The sequence below is a fragment of the Ipomoea triloba genome, chromosome 7 (genome assembly GCF_003576645.1).
Source record: "Ipomoea triloba cultivar NCNSP0323 chromosome 7, ASM357664v1".
Classification (NCBI taxonomy): Eukaryota; Viridiplantae; Streptophyta; class Magnoliopsida; order Solanales; family Convolvulaceae; genus Ipomoea; species Ipomoea triloba.
The window spans coordinates 26,841,779-26,868,352 of NC_044922.1; the positions used below are offsets into that span (position 1 = coordinate 26,841,779).

Consider the following 26,574-nt stretch of genomic DNA (forward strand, 5'->3'; position numbering starts at 1 on the left):
GAATCAGAGAAAAAAAAATATCTACAGAGATGGAGTGAATGGCAAGATTTCTTCGAACTTCCTTCTTCGACCTTCCAACCCTCTCCGTTCTTCAATTCCAATCCGTTTTCTGTTACGTATCGAATTGAGGGAAGCAATCGTTGTTTCATATATTGGATCTGAGTGTGGAGTGTTGAGGAAAGCAATCGTTGTTTCTGAGATTCGGATCATGGATTCTCTCTCGTCGGTATCGCCGTCGTTCGTTCTCCCTCCCGGGAAGCCTCTCCGGCACCACCATCACCGGCGGCGAATATCTGTGTCCTCCAAGGTTAAGCTCGCTCGTCAATTACGCCTCTCCTTCTCCTCCGGTATTCCGCGCTGCTCGTTCGGGCGTACCAGTGAGAGCCTCGATCGGAGGAGAACGCCGGAAACTTATTGTAAATTAGGCGGCTGCGGCGGAGAAGGCGGAGACCACGACGAAGAAGAAGGCCGGCGGCGAGAAGAGGAAGTGGAGAGTGCGCTTCGAATGGACGGTACGATTCCAGGGACTCCGAACGAGTTCGTAAAGCAAGTGTCCTCACGCGCCTACGACATGCGGAGACATCTTCAACAGAGCTTTGATAGCAGCAGCTATGACGGTATATTCTGCACTTTCCTTTCTTCTTCCAATTTCATCTTTTTCAAATAATTTGGCAATCAACGATGGGAAAAGGTTTTGCGGGACTCACTGTTTTCGTGTCTTCTTTGTTATCTGATTCTAGTGCTGGAGGCTAATCCTTGGAGGGAAACGTCGAAGCCTGTGTATGTACTAACTCATAGGGAAAACCAGTTGTGTACAATGAAAACTCGGAGGAACCAGAGGTGAGTGCATCAAAGAATTCAAAAAATTTTGAAGAAATTTGGAGCGGTTTTTTCTTCGATTGCCATGGATTAAAGAGTTCTTGGTATTACAGTGAAGTTGAAAGGGAGCTTGGGTTATTGTTTTCCAAAGGTGGGAAGTGGAGAAATCAAGCTAAGCAGACAGGAACTGGCACAAAATTTCAGATGGTTGTTGAAGATGTCAGAGAAGGTGTTCTGGTAATTTTCATGTTCTTCTTTCCTAGCTTTGCTTTACATCATTCATAATTTCATACTATGCTACTTTAGGGATATTGATCAATGAACCGCTGAAGATGTGTCCAATTAATCATGAAAACATACCCATTAAATCGAATGACAAAGGGTTTTCAGATTCGACTCTTTTTGCTATTGTCTTGAAGGATTTTTTTTTTTTTTTTTTTTTTGGTACTATGTCTATGGGATCATTTTTACATTTGGAATTAGAGTCAAATAGGCCCTTGATGCTTTATACAATACAGTAATTAGACCTAACTTTTGAAAGGTGCAATTAAACCCTCCAAAATGTTATTTTTGTGCATAGAAGCCCACCAACTATTTATGGACCTGTCACAGCCGGTCACTACCATTTTGTCGAAAATTTAACTAATTTTGACGACTCTCCAACAGTTACCGGTCTATCTTTGAAGAAGGCGACCATTTCTAGTTGTCTTTCCGGAGAAGGCAACCAGTGTCACAGCGTGGTCTCTTTCTTCGATTTGAAGAAGTGACCACGCCAGCCGCCTTCCTCTTCATGAAGTTTGGTGTCTTACGGAAATTTTATTATGGATGATGTTAAAGGCGTAATTTTTCCGATAACCAAATAGGTTACTGGTAAATTTGACTCATCCGATTTTAATGAGTTGAAATGTTTGATTATACATTTTAAAAGTTCAGGGTCTAATTGCTCTATCATGTGGAGTTCAATGGCTTATTTGATCATTTTTTCAATAATTTTTTTTTTTCATATTTGGTTCAATGATTTTAAATCCTTGCCACATTTGGTCATTCCAATTGACAAATTTCAAGCAAGTGGTTTATCTTGAAGGGTAAAATTGTCATTTCGGTTCTCCCAGATAAGTTTTAGAAAAAATTAATGAAAAATGATAATTTTGTCCTTTAAGATAAGTCACCGGTGACTAGAAATTAGGTTGGAAGGAGTAAAGGACCAAATGTGACAGATTTCAAATATGAAAAAATTAATAGCCGTGGAACCAAATATCGGAAAAACTCATTTTGTTTCAATCAAAAGTTTAAACTGATAGTGGGAACTCAATAACTAGACTTGAACTCGCATCCTCATCCAATAAAAGAACAACCGAAGAAGAATGTGTAAGCCACAGAGCATACACGAAGAAACTTGTGCTGAAATGCTTAGTTTGGATTTGGCAATGAACTGACATTATATAAACTGCAAATTAAAGGTTTTTGAAGATGGAGATGAGGCTGTAAAATACTGCGACTTACTCCAAGGAGGAGGTCAAGATTGCGAAGGCGTTGCAGAGATTGAAGCATCCTCGGTAAGAAGCAAGGAGACTCTAAAAAGTTTCAAACAAGGATGAGTTAGTTCCATAACTGTAAACACTTTTACCATGAATGACAATCAATCTGCAGGTATTTGATCTGTGCCGGAAGATGAGAGCGTTGGCGGTTCTGTTTCGCAGGGGAAGAACGCCTCCACGGCCTGAAAATCTCAAACTCAACTTGAGAGCCCGTAAACACTCCCTGGAAGATCAATAGGAACACGAGTCGAGGCTCCATCGCTTTGCTTGAATGCAGCAGAGAATATGGCGTTCTGTCTGCACCAAAAACCAAATTTCAATACTCTCATTAACTGTAATGTGTTCGTGACCAATATTTGATCATTGCCATATCCTATAGGGTAAATCCTGATAGAATACAAGTGTTTCAGTTCAGAATTGAACCATGGGAAAATTTAGTGAAAAATTCTTCCAAAATGTATTGGAGCATACATAAGATAGAATATAAGATAGGCCACCATATGACTTCAACAATTCAATCCATGGCATCTTTGTTACCTTCTTCAGCAACCCTCAAAGGGTTTGATCGATGGTTAACTGTATTAGTTTTATCTTACAGAATAAGAATATTAATGCACATTATACCAAAAAAAAGTTAACTAATTGAATTGAGAAGTTCAAATTTTTTGTAAAATCTAAATTCAATGGTTCGATCTTTGACTTTGGATATGGATTATTTTTTAAATCTCAGGTCAAATGTCTCACCCAATAAAAGTGCCTATAATTCAATGAGATTAGTTATTGCGTTCGACGGTGAAAATCATAGATTACACCAAAAAAAAGAATATTAATTTTATATATGTATATATGTGTGTGCGAGAGTTTGAATGAAAACAATTCATCCGGTAAAAAGTAAATAAGTGATAATGAATGATAAAAAAAATGTAATTTCTGAAACATTTTTTTTTAAAAATAATTTGTTTTATTTATAAATATTGAGAACTATAAATGATATAATAAGACAACATATAAAGTCAATAAACTTTATTACGCAATTGCCACATAGTATACACCAACATGTTTTCAAAGAAAAAAAGAAAAAGTATACACCAACGTTTTTGACAAACCTATTTTGCCCACAGGAGCCAACACCAACTAAAATAAAATATAAATTTAAAAAATGGTATAAAATAATCGGATCCATTCTCTTACAGAGTTGAAAATGACTTTATTCTTTACATGGAAGTTAAGTTACTACAGGTTGCTTAGTATAAATCTTGGCCTTGTTATCAATAACTCCACCTTGCTCATAGCCTAAAGGGCTAAAACCTGTGTGTTTCTCTCATCTCAGACATGGCGGTTTCTTGCGGGGGCTAGTCACAAGAATACACCAGGCAATAATGTGCCCTGCTTACAGATATTGGATATAATTTCGTTGAAATGTAAATCTTTCTATAAGTGCTCGATGGATCCTAAAAGCTAAAGTTCAACAAAACTGAGAGACGCGAGTAGTAACAACTTCAGGTGTGAGACAGAGATCATAGTGGGAGGGTAACATTGAACATTAATAGACTCCAAATACAAGTATACAGCGATTGCAGGGCTGATCCATATTGACATGTTGTTTGTACATATACTTACAGGTCAGTGAATGTATGTATAACAGCTATGAACTGTTTGGAAAGGGATACGAGAGGCAAAATTGTTGAGAGTAACTAGAATGGATTCAATTTGGTGGAGCTGGTATCGAAGTAGTAGTTTTTATGGTCTAAAATAGACTGATATAATCACCTTTCCAGTGTTTTCTCCAGGATGTGGATCTTGCACTGTGATCTCAGCGCCTGAGCTATAAGAAGTATAATTGGGGGAAAAAAGGAGAGGAAACTGTAAAAACCAACTAATAGTGCTAATAAAAGAATAGTAGTAGAAAACTAAAGACTAGTGGGGAGGTAAATAAATTAATTGGGCTTTTTACCTCTTTCAACATGGTGAGATGACCCATCTTTTGTTCTGGAACAACAATCTCCACAGTTCTATTTGTTACCCCTTTCACATTAATCCTCTGAGGAAGAAACCCCTCTAAAAAGTCAACTTAAAAGGATTGGAAATTGGAAATACTGACCCTACAAAGTCACCAAGAGATGTCTTTTTACCTGTTTGTTGGACAACAGTTTATGAGGACCCCTGAGGTTGGGCACCAATCTGAGGGGATCCATTTTTTTCAGGATCCATTTCTGGAACCAAATTTAACTGCGCTTCGCCGCTTCATTGTGACTGCTTTTGGGCACTGAAGAGTTTGGATACTGCTCACACGCTACACCCTCAGAGACAAATCTTGAGAAGATATTCTCCCTCAGCTTACCAGTAACTTGAAAGAGGGCAACCTTTACATTATCGTACTCCCCTACAATCTATGGAAGAGGTCAATTCCTGATAGACCCAATAACCATCCAAGTGACAAAGATGAATCTAAAAGCATTTAAGTTTTGCAGTTCATTTATAGTTGCAGATGTGTCTGAAGAAGTTTGGCCGATTCCCTCAATTTCCTATACAATAGAAACTCTTCTTATGTCAACAACCAATGTTGCACACCTTAAAAAATGCACAATCTCGTCAACAACCAATGCTCAATTTCATATTGAACCACTGGTTAACTCAAAGGCAAATCAACATACTAGAAGGACATGAGAATAAGGTACTTTTAGAACAACAGGAACTCACAAACACTAAAAGACAAATGCCTAACCATACTAGAAGCAACTTGAGTTGCATTACCAGACGTCAAAGTTTGTAATGGTTCTAATCAAGTAGATTAAAGTTGAGTATGCTAATACCTTGATCACTTCATCATTTTCTGCATCTAAATTCTGAGGCAGGTCTGTTGGTGATAGCTTTATTTTAACACCAGATGCGATACGTATATCAGTGCCAATTTGTCCTTTGTCATCAATCAGGCATCTGAGCTCATGTCGTGCAACTAGAAGCTTGGCAGTTACAATTGTCTCATTGCATAAACATGAAATTAATCCCCAATCAGAAGCAACCTCCATGGATTTCTCAAAAACTCGGATAACAGCATTTTGGGCAGATGGGCACACTGGATCTCTTTTCTGAAGAAGATTTTCCGGGAATCAATTAAAACACGAGAATGTGTACCAATAGGGAGACAGAGAGAGAATGTTAGACAGCCATCTTGTGTAACCACACTAGCAATAACCAAAAGAAATGAATGTTAATGAATGACAATAGTTTAGATGGAAATCAAAGTGAACCTCGAGCGAAGATATGAATGCAACACGATAGTTGGACCCATGAACTGCAGGATAAAAGCTAATAGCAGCTCCTGTCTCTTTCTCCAAAGCATGGACAACAGTGCCATCACAGCCTATCACACCTCCAGCTGATTTGTTAGAACAGAGTAACCTAAAAGCAATTTTGAGTTGAACATTCTCTTCATCCACGCTAAGAACTCTGTCACGATTTTCATTAATTGGCATCACTCCAGAAGACATGTTAGCCTGTATTCTTCCAGTTGCGCAATCTTGAAGACATCGAGAAACTTCCAGAACTAGTGCTCTCTTCACGCACAAACTTCTACCCATTATCTAGGGACCATTTCAAAATATTCTTAGATGAAGATTAAGAGGTAAAATCTCTTCTTTTCATAATAACCTAACTCTACCTACTGGTCATGTTAATCACAACAGGACTTTTCTCATCCCTTCAAGAAACAAATAAAGGAAATCATTCCCACCCTCGCAACATTAATAGTTAACTTTTCAGGCAAATAATGCAACATTTCTCCGCCATTAACAAGAAATTTAAAAACATGAATAGATTATGAGGACTGAGGAGAACAAGTATCAATTAAACTATAACAGTTCCAAAGCATCAGATACAATTCAGATTCCCAGTCAAGACTCAAGATAAACCTGAATAATCAACTCCTCGGCCTTGCCGATACAAGCTGGAAGATGTTCCTTGTTCAGAACCTTAATCGTTGCTCCATGGATCCTCCTAATAGCATCAACGTTTTGCCCTGGTGTCTCCCCCATAAGCGCCCTAATGTGAGACGAATCTACAAGCAATCTACACTCGACTACTCTCTCCTCGTCGTCTCCATTCCCTTCCAACTCCAAAATCGTCTCTAAAACCCTAAATAAACCCTCCTGCGCAGCAGAAACAACCACCATCTCCAGCTCACCAGTGCCGTCGTTTAAAAAGATGGCCATCTCAACCGCGGCGCCGCCGGTTACATTGATGACTCGCTCCAGGCACGGCCGGACAGCATTCTCTACGAAGATTCTGCAGCCGGTTTGGCTCCCCAGGTCTCGGACTCCGGCCGCCTTATACCCGATAAGTCCGCTAGGGCAGAGCATGCGGAACTTCATCATCTGCCGCGAATCCAGACGAAGCAGCGTCTCCGACCTGTTCATTAGCCTTTATTTCCGGCGGTTGCAAGAAAGTGAATGGAGTTTTCCTTTCCAGAAAGCGCCGCCGCCGCTATCGACGACGTAGAAGCGTTTTGCCGTCGCCGTTGGGCGGAGACAGCAGGTGGCGCGAGTGTTGGAGCGAAACTGGTAATTTTTTTTTTAAATAAGCAAAAATATTATTTTCATAATTTATGAAAAAAATCTGCAATAGTTCACCTTGTGAACCTACAAAATTGAATTGAGAAGTTCAAATTTTTGTAGTAAAACCCAAATTTCAATGGTAGATTTTTGCTTTAGGTATCGAGTAATCTTAAATTTTCTGATTAGCTTTCCACTCAATAAAGATGATTACAATTCAGCCAGGAAATTAGTCACCCTTTAAAAATAAAAATTCTAGGCCACACTAAAAATATACTAGAAAATTAGTCATTGTTCAAAGATGAAAATTCTGGACTACACAAAAAAGTGTGTATATATATATATAACATGTATGTATAGTAGAATAAATAAGCGATACTATTCGACCTCTTAAAGATGATTTTTTTATGATAAAAAATTTATTATTTGAGAATGTGTATGAAATAAACTTTACTATTATATAATGATTCGTAAATCTAAAAAAAAAGTTATATTACAAAAATTATATGCAACTAATATAACTTATATTATTGATTGAAGGTACATGCAAATCTTATATTAGTGATTGAACGTACATACAAACTCAAAATATTGCGAGAATTGAATGGGTGATGCACCGGAGTATAACCAATTACTCATTCCGTCTCATTTTATGTGTCTGGTTCAGTTAACCAGGTTTGACTGCAGTTATTTTTAATTCAAATTTTTATAATATTAAATTTAAAATTAATATACAAAATTTATATATTTAGAAACTACTAGAAGTACTATTAAATAAAAAAATTAAATTTAAAAATAAAAAAATTAATAAAGAAAAAAAAAGAAAGAAGTTATTTGACCAATGAATAGTAGGTAGGACAGATAAAATGAGACAGGGAGTATTAGTATTTATTATATCAAAATGTACCTTCATATTACAATTCAATAAATTAAATGAATAAACAGTACAAAGGCCCTGGACAATGAAATCAAAAAATTGAATATAAAAAGGTTGACCAGAGAAGTACGGAGTAAAAATTCTGTTTACAACAGTAAAAAAGATTAAAATAATTTATTTGACTACTGTCCGCCGTTAAATTATTGCTTTCCTTTCCTTCTCCTCGATTCTCGAGAGATTCCCCAATTTCCCGTTTCGGAATCAAAATCGAAGCCATTATAGTATTATACTGCAGATAAGGGTTTTGATTCACTGATGCAGTTACGGAAGCTTGGATGTGTGGAATGTTCGGTTTGATTCGGGAATGAGGACTCAGCGATGAGGACTGAAGGGGAGGAGAAATGGAGGCGGGCAGATCGGAGAGTGTGTCGGTGCAGGGAAGGAGCGGTGAGAAAATGGCGTCGTTGCAGGGAGCACAGGTGATCCAGAGGACGCGGTTACGGGTGTGGTTCATCAGAGTTTGTTCCAGTATTTTGATATGGACCTGTTTGGTTCAGCTCGTTGCCGTGGCGGAGTTCTGGCGTCCGCGCTCGCTCGTCGGCGTCGCCGGACTTGCTAAGCTGTCGGCTCGGATTGAGGATAAGTTGCCGTCGCCTCCGCCTCTTCCTATAGCTAGTGAGTTTAACTCTCAAGTTGTTTCTGATTTGTTCTCTGAATGCATGCTTATCCTGCTTTTTGGATTGTGTAATTAATGTGCTGAGAAGTTACTTGAAGGTTCTGTAATTTAGTTCAAATGATCGCTGATTTTTGGGGCTAAATGAAGTCCATTGATTAGTACTTCGTGCTAAATTTGTGGAAATGCAGGTTAAGGTTCTGGAGTCCAGTGGAACTTTAGTATATAATTTGAAAAAAAAACATATTCTTAGTTCTGATTGGTTTCCCTTCAGGGAGAATGTGACATAGAAGAAACTGTTGTATAATAGAAGAAATTTCTTCAATATAGGTGTTTGAACCTGTACATCAGTATATGGAGAAGTATAGTGGCCTTTATACTCCTATAGTATGGTAGGTACTTTGGCCATAAGTGCATGGGTGAGCATATTATACTCCTATTCTCTAGGCAAGTAACAAAAGAAAAGAAACTCCAGAAATAGATACATTTTTATGAAAATCTTTTCCTGTAAAATTATTTGGTAATTTCAGTTTAGTTTAAAGGAGTTAGACTTGTGTGATTAGCTTGAATAACTTTCTACAACAACAAGATGCCAATATATACTGTTATGCAGGGAATTATACAAGCAATGGTTTTCTTACAGTTTCTTGCAATGGTGGCTTGAATCAAATGCGTGCTGCGGTTGGTAGTTGCTCCTTTGCTCTCTTTGTTTGAGTATAATACTTTCAGCTGTCTTTGAAATTGATTATTGCTTATAGAAAAAGAAAATTGTTTTGCTCCAATTTGAACTGAATTTTCCTCCGGTCTCCTAATCTTTTGTGTGCAAATATATTCAAAGAGTAACATAATGAATTTGGTATGCAGATATGTGACATGGTGACAATTGCCCGGTTTTTAAACCTCACTTTGGTTGTTCCAGAGCTTGATAAGGCATCATTCTGGGCTGATTCTAGGTAATTGACTTCTATAAAAGCAGTTTTGCACGTCATAGTTAATGCATTAGAATGATTTTTGGTTTCTCCTTTACAGCAACTTTGGAGATATTTTTGATGTGAGACACTTCATTGATTCGCTAAGAGATGAAGTTCGAATTGTTAGGAGGCTGCCAAAGAGGTTTGGCAGGAGATCTGGATACCAACTGCATGCCATGCCCCCTATTAGCTGGTCAAATGAAAAATACTACCTGGAACATGTATGTGTTCTTGTTTTTGGGTTTCTAGTGTTATCACTCAAGTCAGTAGTTCTTGACTTTTTTCACTAGCCACACACATATATATTCATGAATTGTTGATTCTTGGGATTGCAACAATTAATAGTTGATCACTATTCAGAATGTTGTTTAGTTGTGGCAATTTGCACATATCAACTTCTGAAAGAAGGATATCCTGTAGCATTTTGAGCTTTATCCACTTATTTCATATAGATAAGGAAGCATAAATTTGGCTTGTTCTTCTTACAGAGTTAGTTTTCTGATGTAATGTATTGGACTTCCATTCTGCAGATTCTGCCTCTTTTTAGCAAGCACAAGGTAATACACTTCAATAGGACTGATGCAAGACTTGCAAACAATGGGATCCCTCTTGAGCTTCAGAGACTTCGATGCCGTGTCAATTTTCATGGACTGAAATTCACCCCACAAATTGAGGCTTTGGGCCAGAAATTGGTTCACATTCTCCAAGGGAAGGGGCCATTTGTAGCATTGCATCTAAGATATGAGAAAGACATGTTGGCCTTTTCAGGTTGTACCCATGGCTGCACAGAGGAGGAAGCAGAGGAGCTCAAACAGTTGAGGTGATACACATTGAGATTCAACTTATTTCAAAAAGATATGTTCATGATATACTTCACTGCCTAGGATTTTGGCACAGCTAGTTGCCAGTGGTGTAGCGATGGACATTTGAACTGTCCAAATCTAAGTAGTAAAACATTTATGCTGAGAAAGGAAAAATATTCAACCAAATGATTAATGTTAAAATGGCTAAACGAATAAGAATTCTGAATAAGATTGGCTCTCCCCTGTGGCTTTGGTGTATTTTTTTGTGTTTTCTTTAATCTGCTTTTCATTTATTACTAATCCCTGTTACTATTTTTGGAAACCAGTAAGAATTTTTAAAATGTATATGTCCACACAACTATGCTAAAGCTATCACGGTTCTTTCATACAACCAATGTTTTTTTGGCCCACATCCAAACTGCCTTATTTGTCTTTGTATTTATAAAATGAATTCAAGAAAATACAAATTTGATGGCACGGCAATACTTTTATCGCTCCTTTATTGGTTCAGGTATGCATTCCCTCGGTGGAGGGAGAAAGAGATAGTCTCTGCAGAGAAGAGATCTCAAGGTTTATGTCCTCTTACCCCAGAGGAGGCAGCTTTAATTCTGCAAGCATTGGGTTTTGGAAATGACACACTAATATATATTGCATCTGGCGAGATTTATGGCGGTGAACGAAGGCTTGCCACACTAAGAGCTGCTTTTCCTAAGACGGTAAGTGATTAGTGTTTTCTTGTATCTTATTCCCAATCTTGTTGTGGCATTTCAGGTGAGGCTTGTCACATGCACAGCATTACCATGGCTCTTACAATGAATTTTTACTTCTCCCTTAATTGTAATTGCAGGTGAAAAAGGAAACATTGCTCGACCCCAGTGACTTGCATTATTTCCAGGATCATTCATCCCAAATGGCAGCCCTCGATTTCATAGTGTCGGTTGCTAGTAATACATTCATTCCCACTTATGATGGAAATATGGCGAAAGTTGTTGAAGGTCATCGTAGGTATGATGATAAATATTCTGTCTTTCTAACGCTAGTAAAAATGATCATTGTGCACATCCCTGATGAGATCCAGTGCAGGTATTTTGGGTATAGGAAAACCATCCAACTGGATCGTAAAAAGCTTGTAGGATTACTGGATATGCATCAGAATCAAACACTTTCATGGGATGAATTCTCAGCTGCAGTGCGGCAGGCACATCAAGGGAAAATGGGGCAACCAGTTCACCGCAGGGTTATTGTAGACAAGCCCAAAGAAGAAGATTACTTCTACGCAAATCCTCACGAGTGCCTATGTCAAGGCGAGAGTTGTGATGACTTATTAGCTCCTCGTAATTCAACTGCAATCGAGCAAGGGCATTTGTTATAATTTATTAGGTCATTACAGTCGAGAAATACAAGTTGGGGTAAGCCAAGTCTCACTCTAATTAATATTAAGCTTCACAGCCTTGCACATGCATTTACCATGGCGAACTCATGACAATGTGGTTAGCAACCTTCACAGAATGATTGAGACACAATGAAGCTTGAGTTTAATGGCAGAGAAATGCCACAGTATGTGTTGTGGCATTTGAAGATTGGTTTGTATGCAATAAGTTATGTCGATAGGAAACCGTGGAAAAGAAAGAAAGAAGAGGAAGATAGTAGGGGGCGCTTAACGCGGCATCCAAGGATTTGTTCATTCATTTGGATCATATATGTAATGTCTTTTCTTGCTTCAGTGAAACGCAGGTTTCATTTGTGGTTCCTTGTAATAAACAGTCTGATACAGAGTGAATGGCAGCAATGAAAGCATGTAATACCAATTCAATGTTTTGCATTCTTTTGGCATTAGTATTTGAATCGTGCGACATGATACTAATTCAATTGAGCCCCCTACAGTACTCTCAAGAGCATTGTTGTATACATGAGATTTGAATGCGAGATGATACTAATCCAATTGAGTCAATCCTGCAATTCTCCTAATAGCATTATTGTATACACATGGCAATCAAATGTGAGAAGACACTAATCTAATTGAGACTCATTTGAGCCTTGCAGGTCTCTCAAGAACATTGCTGCATACACATATAGTTCAAATGTGAGGAGACACTAATCCAATTGAGACTCAATTGAGCCCTACAATTCTCTCAAGAGCATGGAGTTCAAATGTAAGATGATACTAATCTAGTCGAGCTACGAGCTCTTCGGAATACAACTTCCTAAGAGCATTGCTGTATACATACCCATTCAAAGTTAAGACATGTTTTGAAGTATAGTAAACACAGAAAAAAAAAAAACAATCTATTCCCTGCTCCCAACACCTTCATGAGCCAAACTTGTAAAAATGCTGGAGCTATTGGATGAAAGGGGAAAAGGGTAATAAAGCAGAAAATGGTTCCAAAGCAAGCAATGGAAAGGGCAACAATGGCTTCACCTTTCAAACAATATTCACACTCAAAAGAAGACTCCAAACAACACAACAACAACAACAACCATGCCCTATAAAATGAGATTCAGTATAAGCGCTGTAACCCTAGAGGCCCTCCTAGAGGTAACCGTAAATTCTCTCCCCAATGGAGTTATGGAGTTATCTGCTCTACATGGAAGTTTAATTATAAATTCTCTCACCCCAATGGAGTTATCTGCTCTACATGGGAGTGGAATACCGAAGATATGTCTGTATGCAAATACAACATGTATGTGCTTCTAACCCTCACATACCCCTATTTCTAAACCTAGTTCCACTGCTAAACTAAAACAGCTATACCTGCTAATCTGCTATGAAAGTGTGATCGAGTAGTCTGACTACGAGTAATTCCAGTCAAGAATCTTGATCCGGTTCAAGTTCCAAACAGTAAGAAAGGGAAAGCACTATTCTAACATGGACCAAAATCACTTAACTAATACTGCATTACCATAACATAACAAAAACACATGCCAACAATTCACAGTCTGCATTATGCACTTTATTGGTATCTAAACAGCACAACAGAACATTTTAGCTTGAATTCAAATCTGTCCTGCTACAAACTCCCACATCCAGAACAGGATTATCAGAAATCATCAAATCAAACATACCAAGCTGAGAAGTTAAAAAAAAAAGTTGGAATCTATGAAGCTGATCAAATGTGGTAATTGATTCCAAAACAGAACCATATGAATCGATCAATGTAGTTAATTTCGACACGATTATTTGAAAATATCAATGTTAGTAATAAGCTTTCTAATATCCATAACTTTCCCTTGATCAAAATCATGTATAGCTGGAAAAAATAATAACAAAAAAAGCTCAATTCTTTTGATTACCAAAGTCAAGATTCCTTTTTCTCAGAACTCTCTGAATCTCCCACCGTTGCTGTTGATCCTGATTCAGAATTGCTTTCGTCCACTTTCTCCTTCTCCATCTCCAATTCCTCCGGGGCCTCGGCCTCGGCCTCAGCAGCCTTCTCTGCCGTTACTGTCGATCCTGATTCAGAATTGCTTTCGTCTCCTTTCTCCTTCTCCATCTCCAATTCCTTTAGGGCCTCGGCCTCAGCAGCCTTCTCCGCCTGCAAAATTGGGGCATAGTAATCCGAATGCGCCTCCATACACTTCTTCAGAGCAGAGGTAACCTCGAAGCATTTTTCCACAATGTCTTCCTTGTTCTTCTCGCCTTCTTCCACGCACTTCTCCCACTCGGTAAAGGGGTCTCTACACCCTCCCCCCTTCATGAACAAGCAAAACCCGCATTCTCCTTCCTCCTCCTCCTCTTCTTCTTCCTCCCCTTCTTTTGGAATTTCCTCTTGGGATTCTTGATCGCTCTTCTCTGGCGGAGGATCTGAGAATTCTCTGAATGGGGCGTGGGGTTCTGGGTTGGCCTCGGTTTGTACGGATTTTGACGGAGACATTGCGATCGGTTGGCTAGGGTTTGGGTTTGCAGTGGAGGAATTGTCTTCCATGGCTGCTCTTAAACCCCTATTTGTTAAACCTCCAAAGAATATTTCCCTTCAAGTTTGACCTTTTAGAAGAGAAAGTCCCTGCAATGAATACTTATTAAAGGCCGGAAGGCACTTGAGGGCCTAATGCATAGCCCAATTGTCAAGAGTCCATATATGTATAGAATTGTTATACCTTGGACTAGGTTTCATACTTCATATTGCACTGTGAACCTCATACAAAATTTTATATATTTCGTTGACACATTGTGTATTTACTGTTAAAAATTTCTGTACATATAAATAAATAGCTTGATAATTGCTAACACATAATATGATAACTACAGGAAATTGTCAACCGTAGGTACAAAATGTACGTGTCAACTACAGATACAGAACAATGCAAGGTAGACCCCTGGTCCATGGTATAATTTGTCTCATATGTATATGTATGATTATTTGTTATATTAATAATTTTTATATCTTAAGAAAATAATTATTATTACATGATATTAGATTAGAACTATATAAGATTAGATATTTCTTTTGTGGTTATTATTTTTTTTTTAATTCAAATAGTTTTATTTAATGGAAGGTTAGAAGTTTGGCTTCTAGTGAGAGTTGGTTATTGGTCTTATTGGTTTGAAGTTTGAACCTATCATTTATGAATAACCTAGACTAGTTTAAGACACATCATTCGGAGGTAAAATAAATTTTAGGAATTTGATTCTTATCAAAACTCTATTGGTAAACCTGTCACACCAGATTTTTCTAGTACAGTTTACCTCATTCATACAAGTGGATTGCTATAATACTAATTGCTAGGATCAAGAATTTTAACACTTTTCTAAAAATTATAACTAATAACAAAAGTGTAATTTTATTTTCTTATACTTATATAGTACTAATGTCACATTTCAATTCCAGAATGTTAGAGTTGGCCTTCCAAGCTTATTATTACACAACAATGGGGTGTTCAATTCTTATATAAGACAAAAAGAATTGTATATATTATACAAATACATGATATATCAAGTGTTGTGCTTTCCTCAAAGACGTACTTAACAAAGACATCATTACTCAAAACTTAATGATCCTATCTCTTGCATATTAAACCAAAAAACATATACAAAAATTACATATCAAACCTTATTGTGGTATGATAGCATTATTGGTGTATTCAATCAACTTTTAAATACTTTTATTAACTTTAAAAGTTTGGAATTTTAAAATTTTTTTCAATATAAATAATAGATGAAATTCAACCATCCAAACTCAAACGATTTTGTCGATCCTGATTCAGAGTTGCTTTCGTTCACTTTCTCCTTCTCCATCTCCAATTCCTTCAGGGCCTCGGCCTCGGCCGCCTTCTCCGCCTGCAAAATTGGGTCATAGTAACCCGAATGCGCCTCCATACACTTCTTCAGAGCAGAGGTGACCTCGAAGCATTTTTCAACAATGTCTTCATTGTTCTTCTCGCCTTCTTCCACGCATTTCTCCCACTCGCTAAAGGGGTCTCTACATCCTCCCCCCTTCATGAACAAGCAAAACCCGCATTCTCCTTCCTCCTCCTCTTCTTCTTCCTCCCCTTCTTTTGGAATTTCCTCTTGGGATTCTTGATCGCTCTTCTCTGGCAGAGGATCTGAGGATTCTCTGATTGGGGCGTGGGGTTCTGGGGTTTCCGGTTCTGGATTGGCCTCACTTTGTACGGATTTTGACGGAGACATTGCGATCGGTTGGCTAGGGTTTGGGTTTGCAGTAGAGGAATTGTCTTCCATGGCTGCTCTTAAACCCCTATTTGTTAAACCTCCGAAGAATATTTCCTTGAAGAGAAAGTCTCGGCAATGAATATTTATTACAGGCCGGAAGGCACTTGAGGGCCTAATGTCTAGCCCAATTGTCAAGAGTCCATATGTACAATGGTTATGGCAAATTATCGTATGGACCATGGGCAATATCAATCGTTATATCGTGGACCACGGTGTGTGCATCCTATTCCAAAACGACGTTGTTTTGATGTTAGTGAACGCGGACGCGAATAACCCCAGGTGATGGAAATATTAGGAACGGCCCAATAATGAGGACCCCAGGTTTCGTAGCGCATAGCCTAGGCCCAAGAAGAGTCCCGAGCCCAGAATAGTGGGCCCAAAACTTAGTCTCGCGGCCCACCATGTGGACCTTGGTTTACTCTCATGGCCTGCCACATTTCTAGCTAGGTTGTTTGGGCTTCTTTCCTGTATAAATTAACATTGCCCAAGTATTACAGGGCATACTCAGTTCCCCTACAATACGATTCATGTCCCATTCTGACAACCTACTTGTAATACTCAGGCTCTATTCCATCTAATACCAGAACAATTCTATGCAATTGTTTATCTTTTATTTTCTATATTTCATGCGAGATAATTGATCCATACAGAATTACATACCCCAGATTAATTTTCTCCATCACCAGGGAATTCATTACCTATAATACACATAATCATTATCTAGAATACACAGAACGTTTGCCTAGAATACATAGAATATTGACACAAAATACGGAGAACTCATCCTCCTAACATTCGAATGCACAAATCACAACCTGTGTTAATAACATGAATACACAGAATATTGACACAAAATACACAGAACTCATCCTCCTAAACATTCGAATGCACAAACACATCACAACATGTGTTACTAACATGAATACACAGAACGGTTGCCTAAAATACACAGAATGATTGCCTGAAATACACAAAACGATTACCTAGAACACACAGAATATTAACATAAATACACAGACCGGCCGAAACGGGAAATTTGATTTTCAAAAAAAGGGACGGTTAGTTTACAATGCTCAAAACGACGTCGTTTACATACGTGGTGCACGGTATAATTTGCTTGGGCAATATAGTGCTGTGTGGACCATGACAAAAAATACATTTTTAATATATTAAATTTATATTATTTGTGATAGATCAATGCACTGAAGTAGTCAAATAGTGAAGAACGATAACTAGGTGATTATGATGATCAAAGGACTTGGAGTTTGAGCTAGTAACAAGAGGACTTGGTGGTTAATTTTTATGAAAGACTTTTCATATGTATTTGTAACAATACATATATAGTGAATTCGATCCTCTAGTGTATATGAAGTGTATATGAGAAGAGTGGAGTAGATCGAGAAATTTTTGAACCACTATACAAAATATACACTCTCTCTATGCATGTTACTCTATTACTCTATTAATCTATCTGTAAATCATCCACACACACAAACACTTATGTGTTTAAAAACAACAAAGCTACAAAGCTTTTGTTCAAAAAATAATCCCACAAAAAAAGCTTATTTCTGAAAAAATAATGTAACAAGCACGAAATTAAAGGGATTCGGGCTAGGTTGTTAGCTTGAGTCGTGTGATACTCATGTTGTAACCTTTATAATAGACGACCATTACTCTGGAAATTAATTCTAAAATTTAAAATTGGAATATAATTAATTCACAATAATTAATTTTGTAACGTCATAATTAAAATCCAGAACAACACTCCGAAGAGTGGTTCGAATGGTTCGAAACGTGAGCAGTTCAAGAGGTAACTACTCTGATGGTACTTACGAGAGGTATCCGGAAGGTTACGAGAGGAGGAGTCAAAGACTACTATTTGGTCAAACCCGACTATACAAATTTCATTAACCACATAATTTAGTGAGCGACGCCAAATCTTTCTATGGATTGCTTCTTTCGCCGTCAAAGTGCTTATGGTACTCGTTCATATTTGGTTACCCAAAGCTCATGTAGATCGAGGCACCTACGGCAAGATCCGATCCGCCAACTTGGCAGGAATTCCTTTAAAATTGGGAACTTACGGGTTTTTAAGATCTTCAATACCCATGTTTCTTGAAGCGACACTTTGTTCCACTGCTTTCATTTATACTTTAAGCGCGATTGCTATAATATATACTTTCTCGACCACTTTAAGGTAGATCGATATTAAGAAGATCATTGTTTACTCATTAGTAGCTAGGTCACCTATTTTGAGTGCGACCTATCAACTAAAAGCCCCTTAGCACCCCTAGGCCCGACGCCCGTAGTCGTACATGTTACCAAGGCGGGCAGGCATACAGAAGTTAAACATTTTCAAACTCATTTTGGGATTTAATTTGAACCACTGCGCGCGAGAGAGAACAAAAAGACCCTTCGTGCTTAAGTACTGGGCCCTATGGAAAACTATTGAAATCGCCTTTGGATTTTATTCTCGGACACAATATCTGAGTCTCCATAGTTAGCTGCAGTCTTTGTGCTAGGGGATTCCATTATAAGTGAGTATCTTGGCGAAACCAAGGTTTTAATTGGACTTCTTGTAGAAGCCAATTGACCAATTAATTTGGATGAACAAAATCTTTATCTATTTAAAGGGATCTGCCCTGTGTACTACACGATGATCTCCTCATTGACCACTAAAGAACCAGTTATAATTGATCAACACGACGGCGGTCATTTTGTTCGTAACAAAGTAGTTTACAAATAAACTTCATATCTACAAAAAGACCAACTAGCAAACATCTTCATCAAGCTACTAACCACAATAAGGTTAAATGATTTAAGGGGCAAGCTCAATGTTCTCTCTAGAGAACCTTAAGCTTGAAAAGACGTATTAAGACTCTGTATTTTTGGCACACTAGAATTCCTCTCCCTCTACTTGTATTATTGAGAATATACCATTTAGCATTCATATCCTTATCCTTATTAGGACTCTTTGTATCCTTATAAATACATATCTTTCTGTACTTTAAATACAATGAATTGACCAATAATAAGATCATTCCCATAGAACTATTGTGTTCATCGTCATGAGCGCTACCCACGCTAAAGTAGTGGTCGCATTTCGATGGTAGAATGCACATCCTCCTCGCACAATCTGATTTTAGTGGGACCACTATTTAAAAGTGGTCATGTTTCGATGGTAGGACGCACAACATGCTTTCAATGAGATTTGAACATGAGGCCGGGATTCTAATTATCGCGCTTAATACTATGCCAAAAACTATAGCTACTAGCAAATGCAATACAACTTTATTTCCGTATATTCGTTTAGCAATTAGCGTCACGTTTCAATAATAAAATGCTAGACGCAACTCTTCAGCCTAAATATAATCCAGCAATCACTAAACTAAATCAAGGCCCTCAAAACTTAAAATGTTGTGAAAATCTCAACAACTAAATCATATCTTGTACAAATCTCAACCATAATATTTCTAACATGTCCACCCAAGTTAAAGCATATGGATGAAACAAGCTTGCAAATAGATGTAATTTGTAGCCAATTCAACAAACAAAATCTCTGAACTCTCGAGAAATTAATACGACATATCAAAACAACCATGGTAATGTTAAAATAAAAACCCATGAAAATAATAAGGTACCAAAAAAACACACAACGCCAAAACCAAAGACCTTTAATTTGGAAAGACATTGACAGTTTGACACCCCATAATATTGGCCATAAAAAACCCCACACTGAAACACAATATATTGTAATTAAAATTGACACAATTCTTGTGTTAATATGATAGATTCACATTTAGTTCCAATTGTATAAATCTCAACCATATTATTTCTAACGTGTCCACCCAAGTTAAAGCATATGGATCGGATGAAACAAGCTTGCAAATAGATGTAATTTGTAGCCGATTCAACAAACAAAATCTCAGAACTCTCGAGAAATTAATATGGCATATCAAAACAACCATGGTAATGTCAAAATAAAAACCTATGAAAAATACTAAGGCACCAAAAAAACACACAATAATGCCAAAAACAAAGACCTTTCATTTAGAAAGACAGTGACACCCCATAATATTGGCCATCAAAAACCCCACACTGAAACACAATATATTTAGAAAAAGTAATTAAGGACTATTTTGGCTATATATAAAACTAAAAGTGGTAATTTTAGAGAGAGAACGGGTTATGGTATCAACATTGCTAGCATTATTTTAAGTTTGGGGTGTTCTTATCTAAATAATTAGCCTACACATACAGGCTTCCTAGTTTTATACATTAATTCTTCTTCTACTTATTTATTTATTTATTATTATTATTATTATTATTCAATCTTTACCTTTATAACGGGTGATATTATTAGCAACTTGTCACACCCTATTTAAGTTTTAATTTAACTGGTATAGTGGTTATTAAGGATAACCCTACCAAATTAATTAGTCAAACTGTTGGTTGGTAATCACGTATAAAATTTTAAGTTTAACTCTCTGTAAGAGTAGCTTATTGGCCTTCTTATTTGATGTGGTCAACTATGGACAACCTAGACTAGTTTGGTTTTTCGATAGCTAAAATCACAAAGTAGAGTTCATCCAATGCATATCCTCAGAAGCTCGAATAATGGTTACGAATTTCTTTTGTTATTATCTATGACAAGCATAATTAAAATTGGTCCTCACCATAGTGCATACATTGTACGTATCATTTACCACTGCAACATTTTACAGTCATGCATGCATGCACGTTGCAGTGGCAATTAGTTTTTGGAGTAAATTCTTTTTATTAATATTCCTAATTTGCTCTACCTGATGCAGTAAATATCATACGTCCTGCATGCATACTTATTTACTGCTGGAATAATAGCAAGTGGATTTTTTTTTTTCAATCCTAAACATGAAAGGCAAGTCGGTCCAAACATTTTAGAGGCCCTTGCCGAAATTAAAAAAAAAAAATGGGTCTCTATATGAAAAATTAAATTTTAAATTTAATAATACTAAAAAAATAATAATATCAAATAACATGAAATACGATTAGAAAATTTTCAACATTTTTTAAATAAAAAAGTAATCATGACAAAAAATCTCTACGTGCTTTACTAGATGCAAAATTATCGATAATTGCATCGAGATTAACATTTTCTAGCATATCCTTCTCAATACACAAAACCGCCAAATCATTCAATCTTTCTTGTGACATTCAAGATCTCAAGTAGGTTTTTTAATAACTTCAATTTTGAAAACTTCTCTCTGGTGAGGATTACAGAAATCACGAAATCCATTATCCAAATAAACATTACATATTTGCATTACTCATTAGAGGATTATAGATTTATAGTCCTAAATCTCTAATGCCCTATAGATGTGCGATGTTGCCTGTGTAGTGTTGCAGAGGAAATAAAAACATAACAAATTACAAACAAAATAAAACTTACAAGTTACAACGGACAATGGACCCAAACCGGCAAACAAATGAACCATAGTTGATCTTCGACGAAGATGCAAGGAATAATCGAATTGAGAAAAAATTTATTGAAGAAGACGAATGAGTTAGCCGGTTAGGGCATCGATTCTAATAGATAATTAGGTGTCCCCGTGTCGATTCTATTTCTAAATTATTTAATTAAGCGTCGATTCCCCGCTTCATGCAGTCCCACATCGATTAGGCTTCTATGAGTCCATCTTTTCTTAATTTTTTGTTTTCTAATATGATTATAACACTAATTATAACAGTATAATACATATACATATACATATATATGGATAGACCCTTCTAGCATGAGCCCTGGGCGGTCGCCTAACCCACTCGTGCTCAGGACCGACCCTGATGAAAGTTAATCATTCAAATGCCCACCTAGGAAGTTAAATTTTTGAAATAGGGTTACATAGGCTAAATTTTTTTATCGGAGAATATATATATATATATATATATATATATATATATATATATATATATATATATATATATATATTTATTTATTTATTTATTAGCAGGGCACATGCGATGTGCGTAGTATAATGCCCACTAAGGATTGAATGAGATTAACGGTGTAACAAATTGTATGAAATTAAAATTGACTGGTATTTATGAGATAATTAACAAAATGTATGGATATTTGAATTGAGATTAATTAGTGAATATATTTAACATGTTATTGAAATATTGTTTTCTCTGTCCGAAAAGTTTATTTTATTTTTTTGAATAGATTTGTTACAGAGTATACATTGTCTTAGTCGTATGATACCAAATTTTGTATTCACATTTTCATTTTGACCTAGGGGACAACCTTTTAGGCCATCTCTAACCGACTTAACACCAAAACAATAATTTTTTTTCAACAAATGTCACATCAAGCAATATTCTCAATATATTCTTACACCAAATTTTATTCATCGATCTCCAATTAACGTAGCGACTCTTGTTTCAGGGGAGAGGTTGTGTACGTAACGTAGCGACTCTTGTTTCTTGTCGGTCGCATTTCTCACGTGCGGATGTAGGTTTCGTTAATAATCGTTGATGTTAAATGTTTCTAATAATCTCAACCGTTATTTAAAAAAATAGAAGGCGAGCAATTTCTTGCACGAAGGGGTAAAATTGTGAAAAAAAAACAATTGTTGATGTTGCTATATGTCCCTAGGAAATTGTTCACATTCTTGATATTCGTCTAGTGTATGTATTTGGAAGCTTTTCCTATCAAACGTAGGTTACAACAAGTGAAATTTCAGTACGTTTTGTGTTACGCTGTGTGGTTTTTATCTGGTTCTTTGAGTTTTCTACGGTTTGTTTTGCAGTTCGTTATTGAGGAAGTTTAGTTCGACCCAAGGTTTTCATCAACGTCACGAGCAATGGCGCCCGAACAAAATGTAGTCCAACCGGAGCAATCTGAGCAACCCATGGACGCTGTAAAAGGTAAATTTCAGTTATTCATCGACATATGTTGTTATTGTTATGTTAGTTTAAATCGATGTACTTCTATGCCTAAATGATTGGATTTTCCGGGGTGTATATATGCACTTGAAGTAAAAAAAAAATGACACACCTAATGATTGATAGCTTTTACAGAGAAAGTGTGTAATTCGAGTTATTGAGTCAGTATTTAAATTAAATTGATGTAACTAATTATTGCTACTGTTCAAATGCACGCACCTCAGCGAGTGATCAGAACTACCTTACGTTTTTAAATGATGAGAATAAATGGTTGTAAGTCTGAATACACAGTGATGCATGTTAAAATGCAAGAGAATTAAGTATTGGGAGTTGTAACTAAAATTGACACAACTCTTGTGTTAATATGATAGATTCACATTTAGTTCCAATCGTACAAATCTCAACCATAATATTTCTAACATGTCCACCCAAGTTAAAGCATATGGACGAAACAAGCTTGCAGATAGATGTAATTTGTAGCCAACTCAACAAATAAAATCTCAGAACTCTCGAAAAATTAATACGGCATATCAAAACAACCATGGTAATGTCAAAATAATAACCCATGGAAAATAATAAGGCACCAAAAAAACACACAATGCCAAAAACAAAGACTTTTCATTTAGAAAGACAGTGACACCCCATAATATTGGCCATCAAAAACCCCACACTGAAACACAATATATTTAGAAAAATTAATTAACGACTATTTTGGCTATATATAAAACTAAAAGTGGTAATTTTAGAGAGAGAACGGGTTATTGGTATCAACTAGGGGTGTAAATGAGCCGAGCGGCTCGCGAGCAGCTCACGAGCCGCTCGGTCAAAGCTCGGTTCGAGCTCGGTCAAATTCGAGTTCGAGCCGAGCTCGAGCGGCTCGTTTAATAATCGAGCCGAGCTCGAGCTCTATTGTCTTAGGCTCGTGGCTTGACGAGCCGCTCGCGAGCGATATATATATATATATATACATATAATATTATAGTTTATTTTTAATTGAAACATGAATTTAAAATTAAACAGATTAAATTCAAGTTCAAAATCAGACTCGAACTTGAGTTCGAGCATGAATTCGAGCTCAAATTCAAGCTCGAACTCGAGCTCAAGATTGAGCTCGACAATCGAGCTGCTTGAGCCGAACTCGAGCAGCTCAAAAATTGTCGAGCTCGAGCTCGAGCATCAATTTTCAAGCTCGATCGAGCTCGAGCTCAAACTCGAGCCGAGCCTTCCTTAACGAGCTCGAGCTCAAGCCACCCTAGGTTCGAGCTCGGCTCGGCTCGGCTCGGCTCGTTTACACCCCTAGTATCAACATTGCTAGAATTTCAAGTTTTGGGTGTTGTTATCTAAATAATAAGCCTACACATACGACTTCCTAGTTTTATACATTAAGTCTTCTTCTACTTTATTTTAATATTCTACCTTTACCTTTGTAACGGGTGATATTGTTAGCAACATGTTACACCCTATTTAAATTTTAATTTAACTGATGTAGTGGTTATTAAGGATAACTCTACCAAATTAATTAGTCAAGCTGTTGGTTGGTAATCACGTACAAAATTTCGTTATTATCTATGGCATGCATAATTAAAACTAGTCCTCACCATAGTACGTATCATTTACCACCGCAACATTTTACAGTCATGCATGCACGCACACACGTTGCGGTGGCAGTTAGTTTTTGGAGTTAATTCTTTTTATTAATATTCCTAATTTGTTGTACCTGATGCAGTAAATATCATACGTCCTGCATGCATACTTATTTACTGCTGGAATAGCAAGTGGATTTTTTTTTTTTTTTCATCCTAAACATGAAAGGTAATCACTGAAATAGGGAAATAAATTGTATGAAAATTACATTGTAGTATCTGTTGGGCTCGAACTCATGACCTCCCATATGAGAGAGCCACTACCCTGTCATTTGAGCACAAGGTGCTTGGCTATTAATTAGAGAATATATTTAACATGTTATGAAAATATTGTTTTCTCTGTACGAAATGTTTGTTTTTTTTTTTTTTTTTAATAGATTTGATACAGAGTATACATTGTCTTAGTCGTATGGTAACCTTTTATGACAAATTTTGTACTCACATTTTCAGTTTGACCTAGGGACAACCTTTTAGGCCATCACGATCTAACCGACTTAGCACCAAAATACTAAATTGCCTTATTATTATTATTATTATTATTATTATTATTATTATTATTATTATAGTTAAAGAAGGAGTCCAACAAGTAGGGAATGCTAGGGAAGTAGCAACTGCAAAAGAATAACATAACATTATATAAAGGCTCAGAAAGATCAGACAAGGGATCCCAGTCTAATTCAGTCCTAAAGATATAACCTTTGTTCTACATATTCTTCTTCCTCTTTCTCATGGCCATGGCGGCCTCTGTACATGTACAACACCTACACCGTACCAAATATAATAAAGACTTTCGACTTGATTTAGTCCAAAAAGGCCCATGGTTTTTAGCACTTTGGTTTCCACGATAAATGCTTGTGTCATTGTTTATTGATTCTCTGCCATCATCACTTCATTATCATTCTTGTTTTATTTATTGAATTTATTAATTCGGACACCCACAAATTAATTAAATCCATCAATGGTGCTCTTGTTGAGAGCTGAAGTTTAATTTGATCTCCGTTTTATATCTCACAACAACACATTAAAATATATTATTCATCCTTATAATATTCATCTTTATATTTAATTCAATCGCTCCGCCCAATTTGAGGTTACAGATTCCTCCACTCAAACAAAACAACATTTGATTGGTCGATATGAAATAATGTAGGATGATTATCATCGCCTGCGCATTTTGGTGACTCCAAGCACCTGAGTAGAAACAGTGCTCAGAGGTGGTCAGAAGCAGCAACCTGGCAAGCCATTTTTCATATATATATCCATTCTATGTACTTTAATTTATTTATGACTCTTTGGGATGGAGAAAGTACTTCCATGAAATGGTGGGAAAAATTACACAACCAAGAAAAAGAGGAGAGAAATAATGCTGTACCATTATTATCACTTGTATTTAACTCCTTCAACAACCCGATATTTGCCAAAGATCTTGTGGTCTAGTGGCACCCGGTTGCACTTCACATAGGAGGGGATGAGTTCGAGTTTCAGTGGAGACGATATTGACTCTTTGTACTTCATTTGTTTGAGAAAGTAGTTATGAACAGATACTACACTGTAACAAAGTCAATAACACTAAAACATTGAATTTTGACACCTATTGCCCCTTTCAACAAGGAATATAAAACATGATGTTCGATTACGGTGGTGTTGACACCAATTGCCCCTTTCAACAAGGAATATAAAACATGATGTTCGATTACGGTGGTGGCATCGCTCCTGCGGTGCTAAAAGATAAGTATTATTGTTATTCTTATTATTCTTTATATTATTACTTTTTAACTAGTTGATTACTAGTAAGGACCTTGTGGTCCAATGGCATCAAATTTTTTCCTTTATATAGGAGGAGGCAATACTGTGTTAACATTCTTAATATTCGTCTAGTGTATGTATTTGGAAGCTTTTCCTATCAAACGTAGGCTACAACAAGTGAGATTTTAGTACGTTTTGTGTTACGCTGTGCGGTTTATATGTGGTTCTCTGAGTTTTCTACGGTTTGTTTTGCAGGTCGTTATCGAGGAAGTTTGGTTCGACCCAAGGTTTTCATCAACGTCATGAGCGATGGCGCCCGTACAAAATGTAGTCCAACCAGAGCAATCTGAGCAACCGTACCCATG

The 26,574-nt window shown here is 36.8% G+C and overlaps 5 protein-coding genes across 7 annotated transcripts; 2 read left to right on the top strand and 3 right to left on the bottom strand.

Annotated features, from left to right (window-relative positions):
- The first annotated feature begins 52 nt into the window (after positions 1-52).
- LOC116025027 lies at positions 53-2,999 on the top strand. The gene is made up of 5 exons (XM_031266085.1): positions 53-617; positions 741-840; positions 933-1,056; positions 2,280-2,375; positions 2,470-2,999. Exons 1-5 carry the CDS (start codon positions 209-211, stop codon positions 2,593-2,595), a joined length of 855 nt encoding a protein of 284 aa, XP_031121945.1. The 5' UTR covers positions 53-208; the 3' UTR covers positions 2,596-2,999.
- An 884-nt stretch (positions 3,000-3,883) lies between these two features.
- On the bottom strand, positions 3,884-6,902 carry LOC116025026 (KH domain-containing protein HEN4-like). 3 transcript variants are annotated; one of them, XM_031266082.1, is made up of 6 exons: positions 6,269-6,902; positions 5,609-5,941; positions 5,171-5,446; positions 4,490-4,747; positions 4,312-4,398; positions 3,884-4,182 (listed from the first exon to the last, which is right to left on the bottom strand). In XM_031266082.1, exons 1-4 carry the CDS (start codon positions 6,770-6,772, stop codon positions 4,583-4,585), a joined length of 1,278 nt encoding a protein of 425 aa, XP_031121942.1. In that variant the 5' UTR covers positions 6,773-6,902; the 3' UTR covers positions 3,884-4,182; positions 4,312-4,398; positions 4,490-4,582. The 3 variants fall into 3 exon arrangements, with proteins under 3 accessions (XP_031121942.1, XP_031121943.1, XP_031121944.1); XM_031266083.1 differs by having other exon boundaries at positions 4,312-4,415; XM_031266084.1 differs by lacking the exons at positions 3,884-4,182; positions 4,312-4,398 and having other exon boundaries at positions 4,625-4,882.
- Positions 6,903-8,003: 1,101 nt separating this feature from the next.
- On the top strand, positions 8,004-12,067 carry LOC116026099 (rhamnogalacturonan I rhamnosyltransferase 1-like). The gene is made up of 8 exons (XM_031267549.1): positions 8,004-8,459; positions 9,071-9,138; positions 9,322-9,410; positions 9,487-9,649; positions 9,959-10,248; positions 10,743-10,947; positions 11,079-11,236; positions 11,315-12,067. Exons 1-8 carry the CDS (start codon positions 8,186-8,188, stop codon positions 11,601-11,603), a joined length of 1,536 nt encoding a protein of 511 aa, XP_031123409.1. The 5' UTR covers positions 8,004-8,185; the 3' UTR covers positions 11,604-12,067.
- A 1,239-nt stretch (positions 12,068-13,306) lies between these two features.
- On the bottom strand, positions 13,307-14,201 carry LOC116025843 (cilia- and flagella-associated protein 251-like). The gene has a single exon (XM_031267210.1). The coding sequence runs from the start codon at positions 14,152-14,154 to the stop codon at positions 13,528-13,530; it is 627 nt and encodes a 208-aa protein (XP_031123070.1). The 5' UTR covers positions 14,155-14,201; the 3' UTR covers positions 13,307-13,527.
- Positions 14,202-15,318: 1,117 nt separating this feature from the next.
- Positions 15,319-15,950, bottom strand: LOC116024028. The gene has a single exon (XM_031264928.1). The coding sequence runs from the start codon at positions 15,906-15,908 to the stop codon at positions 15,369-15,371; it is 540 nt and encodes a 179-aa protein (XP_031120788.1). The 5' UTR covers positions 15,909-15,950; the 3' UTR covers positions 15,319-15,368.
- Positions 15,951-26,574: the final 10,624 nt, after the last annotated feature.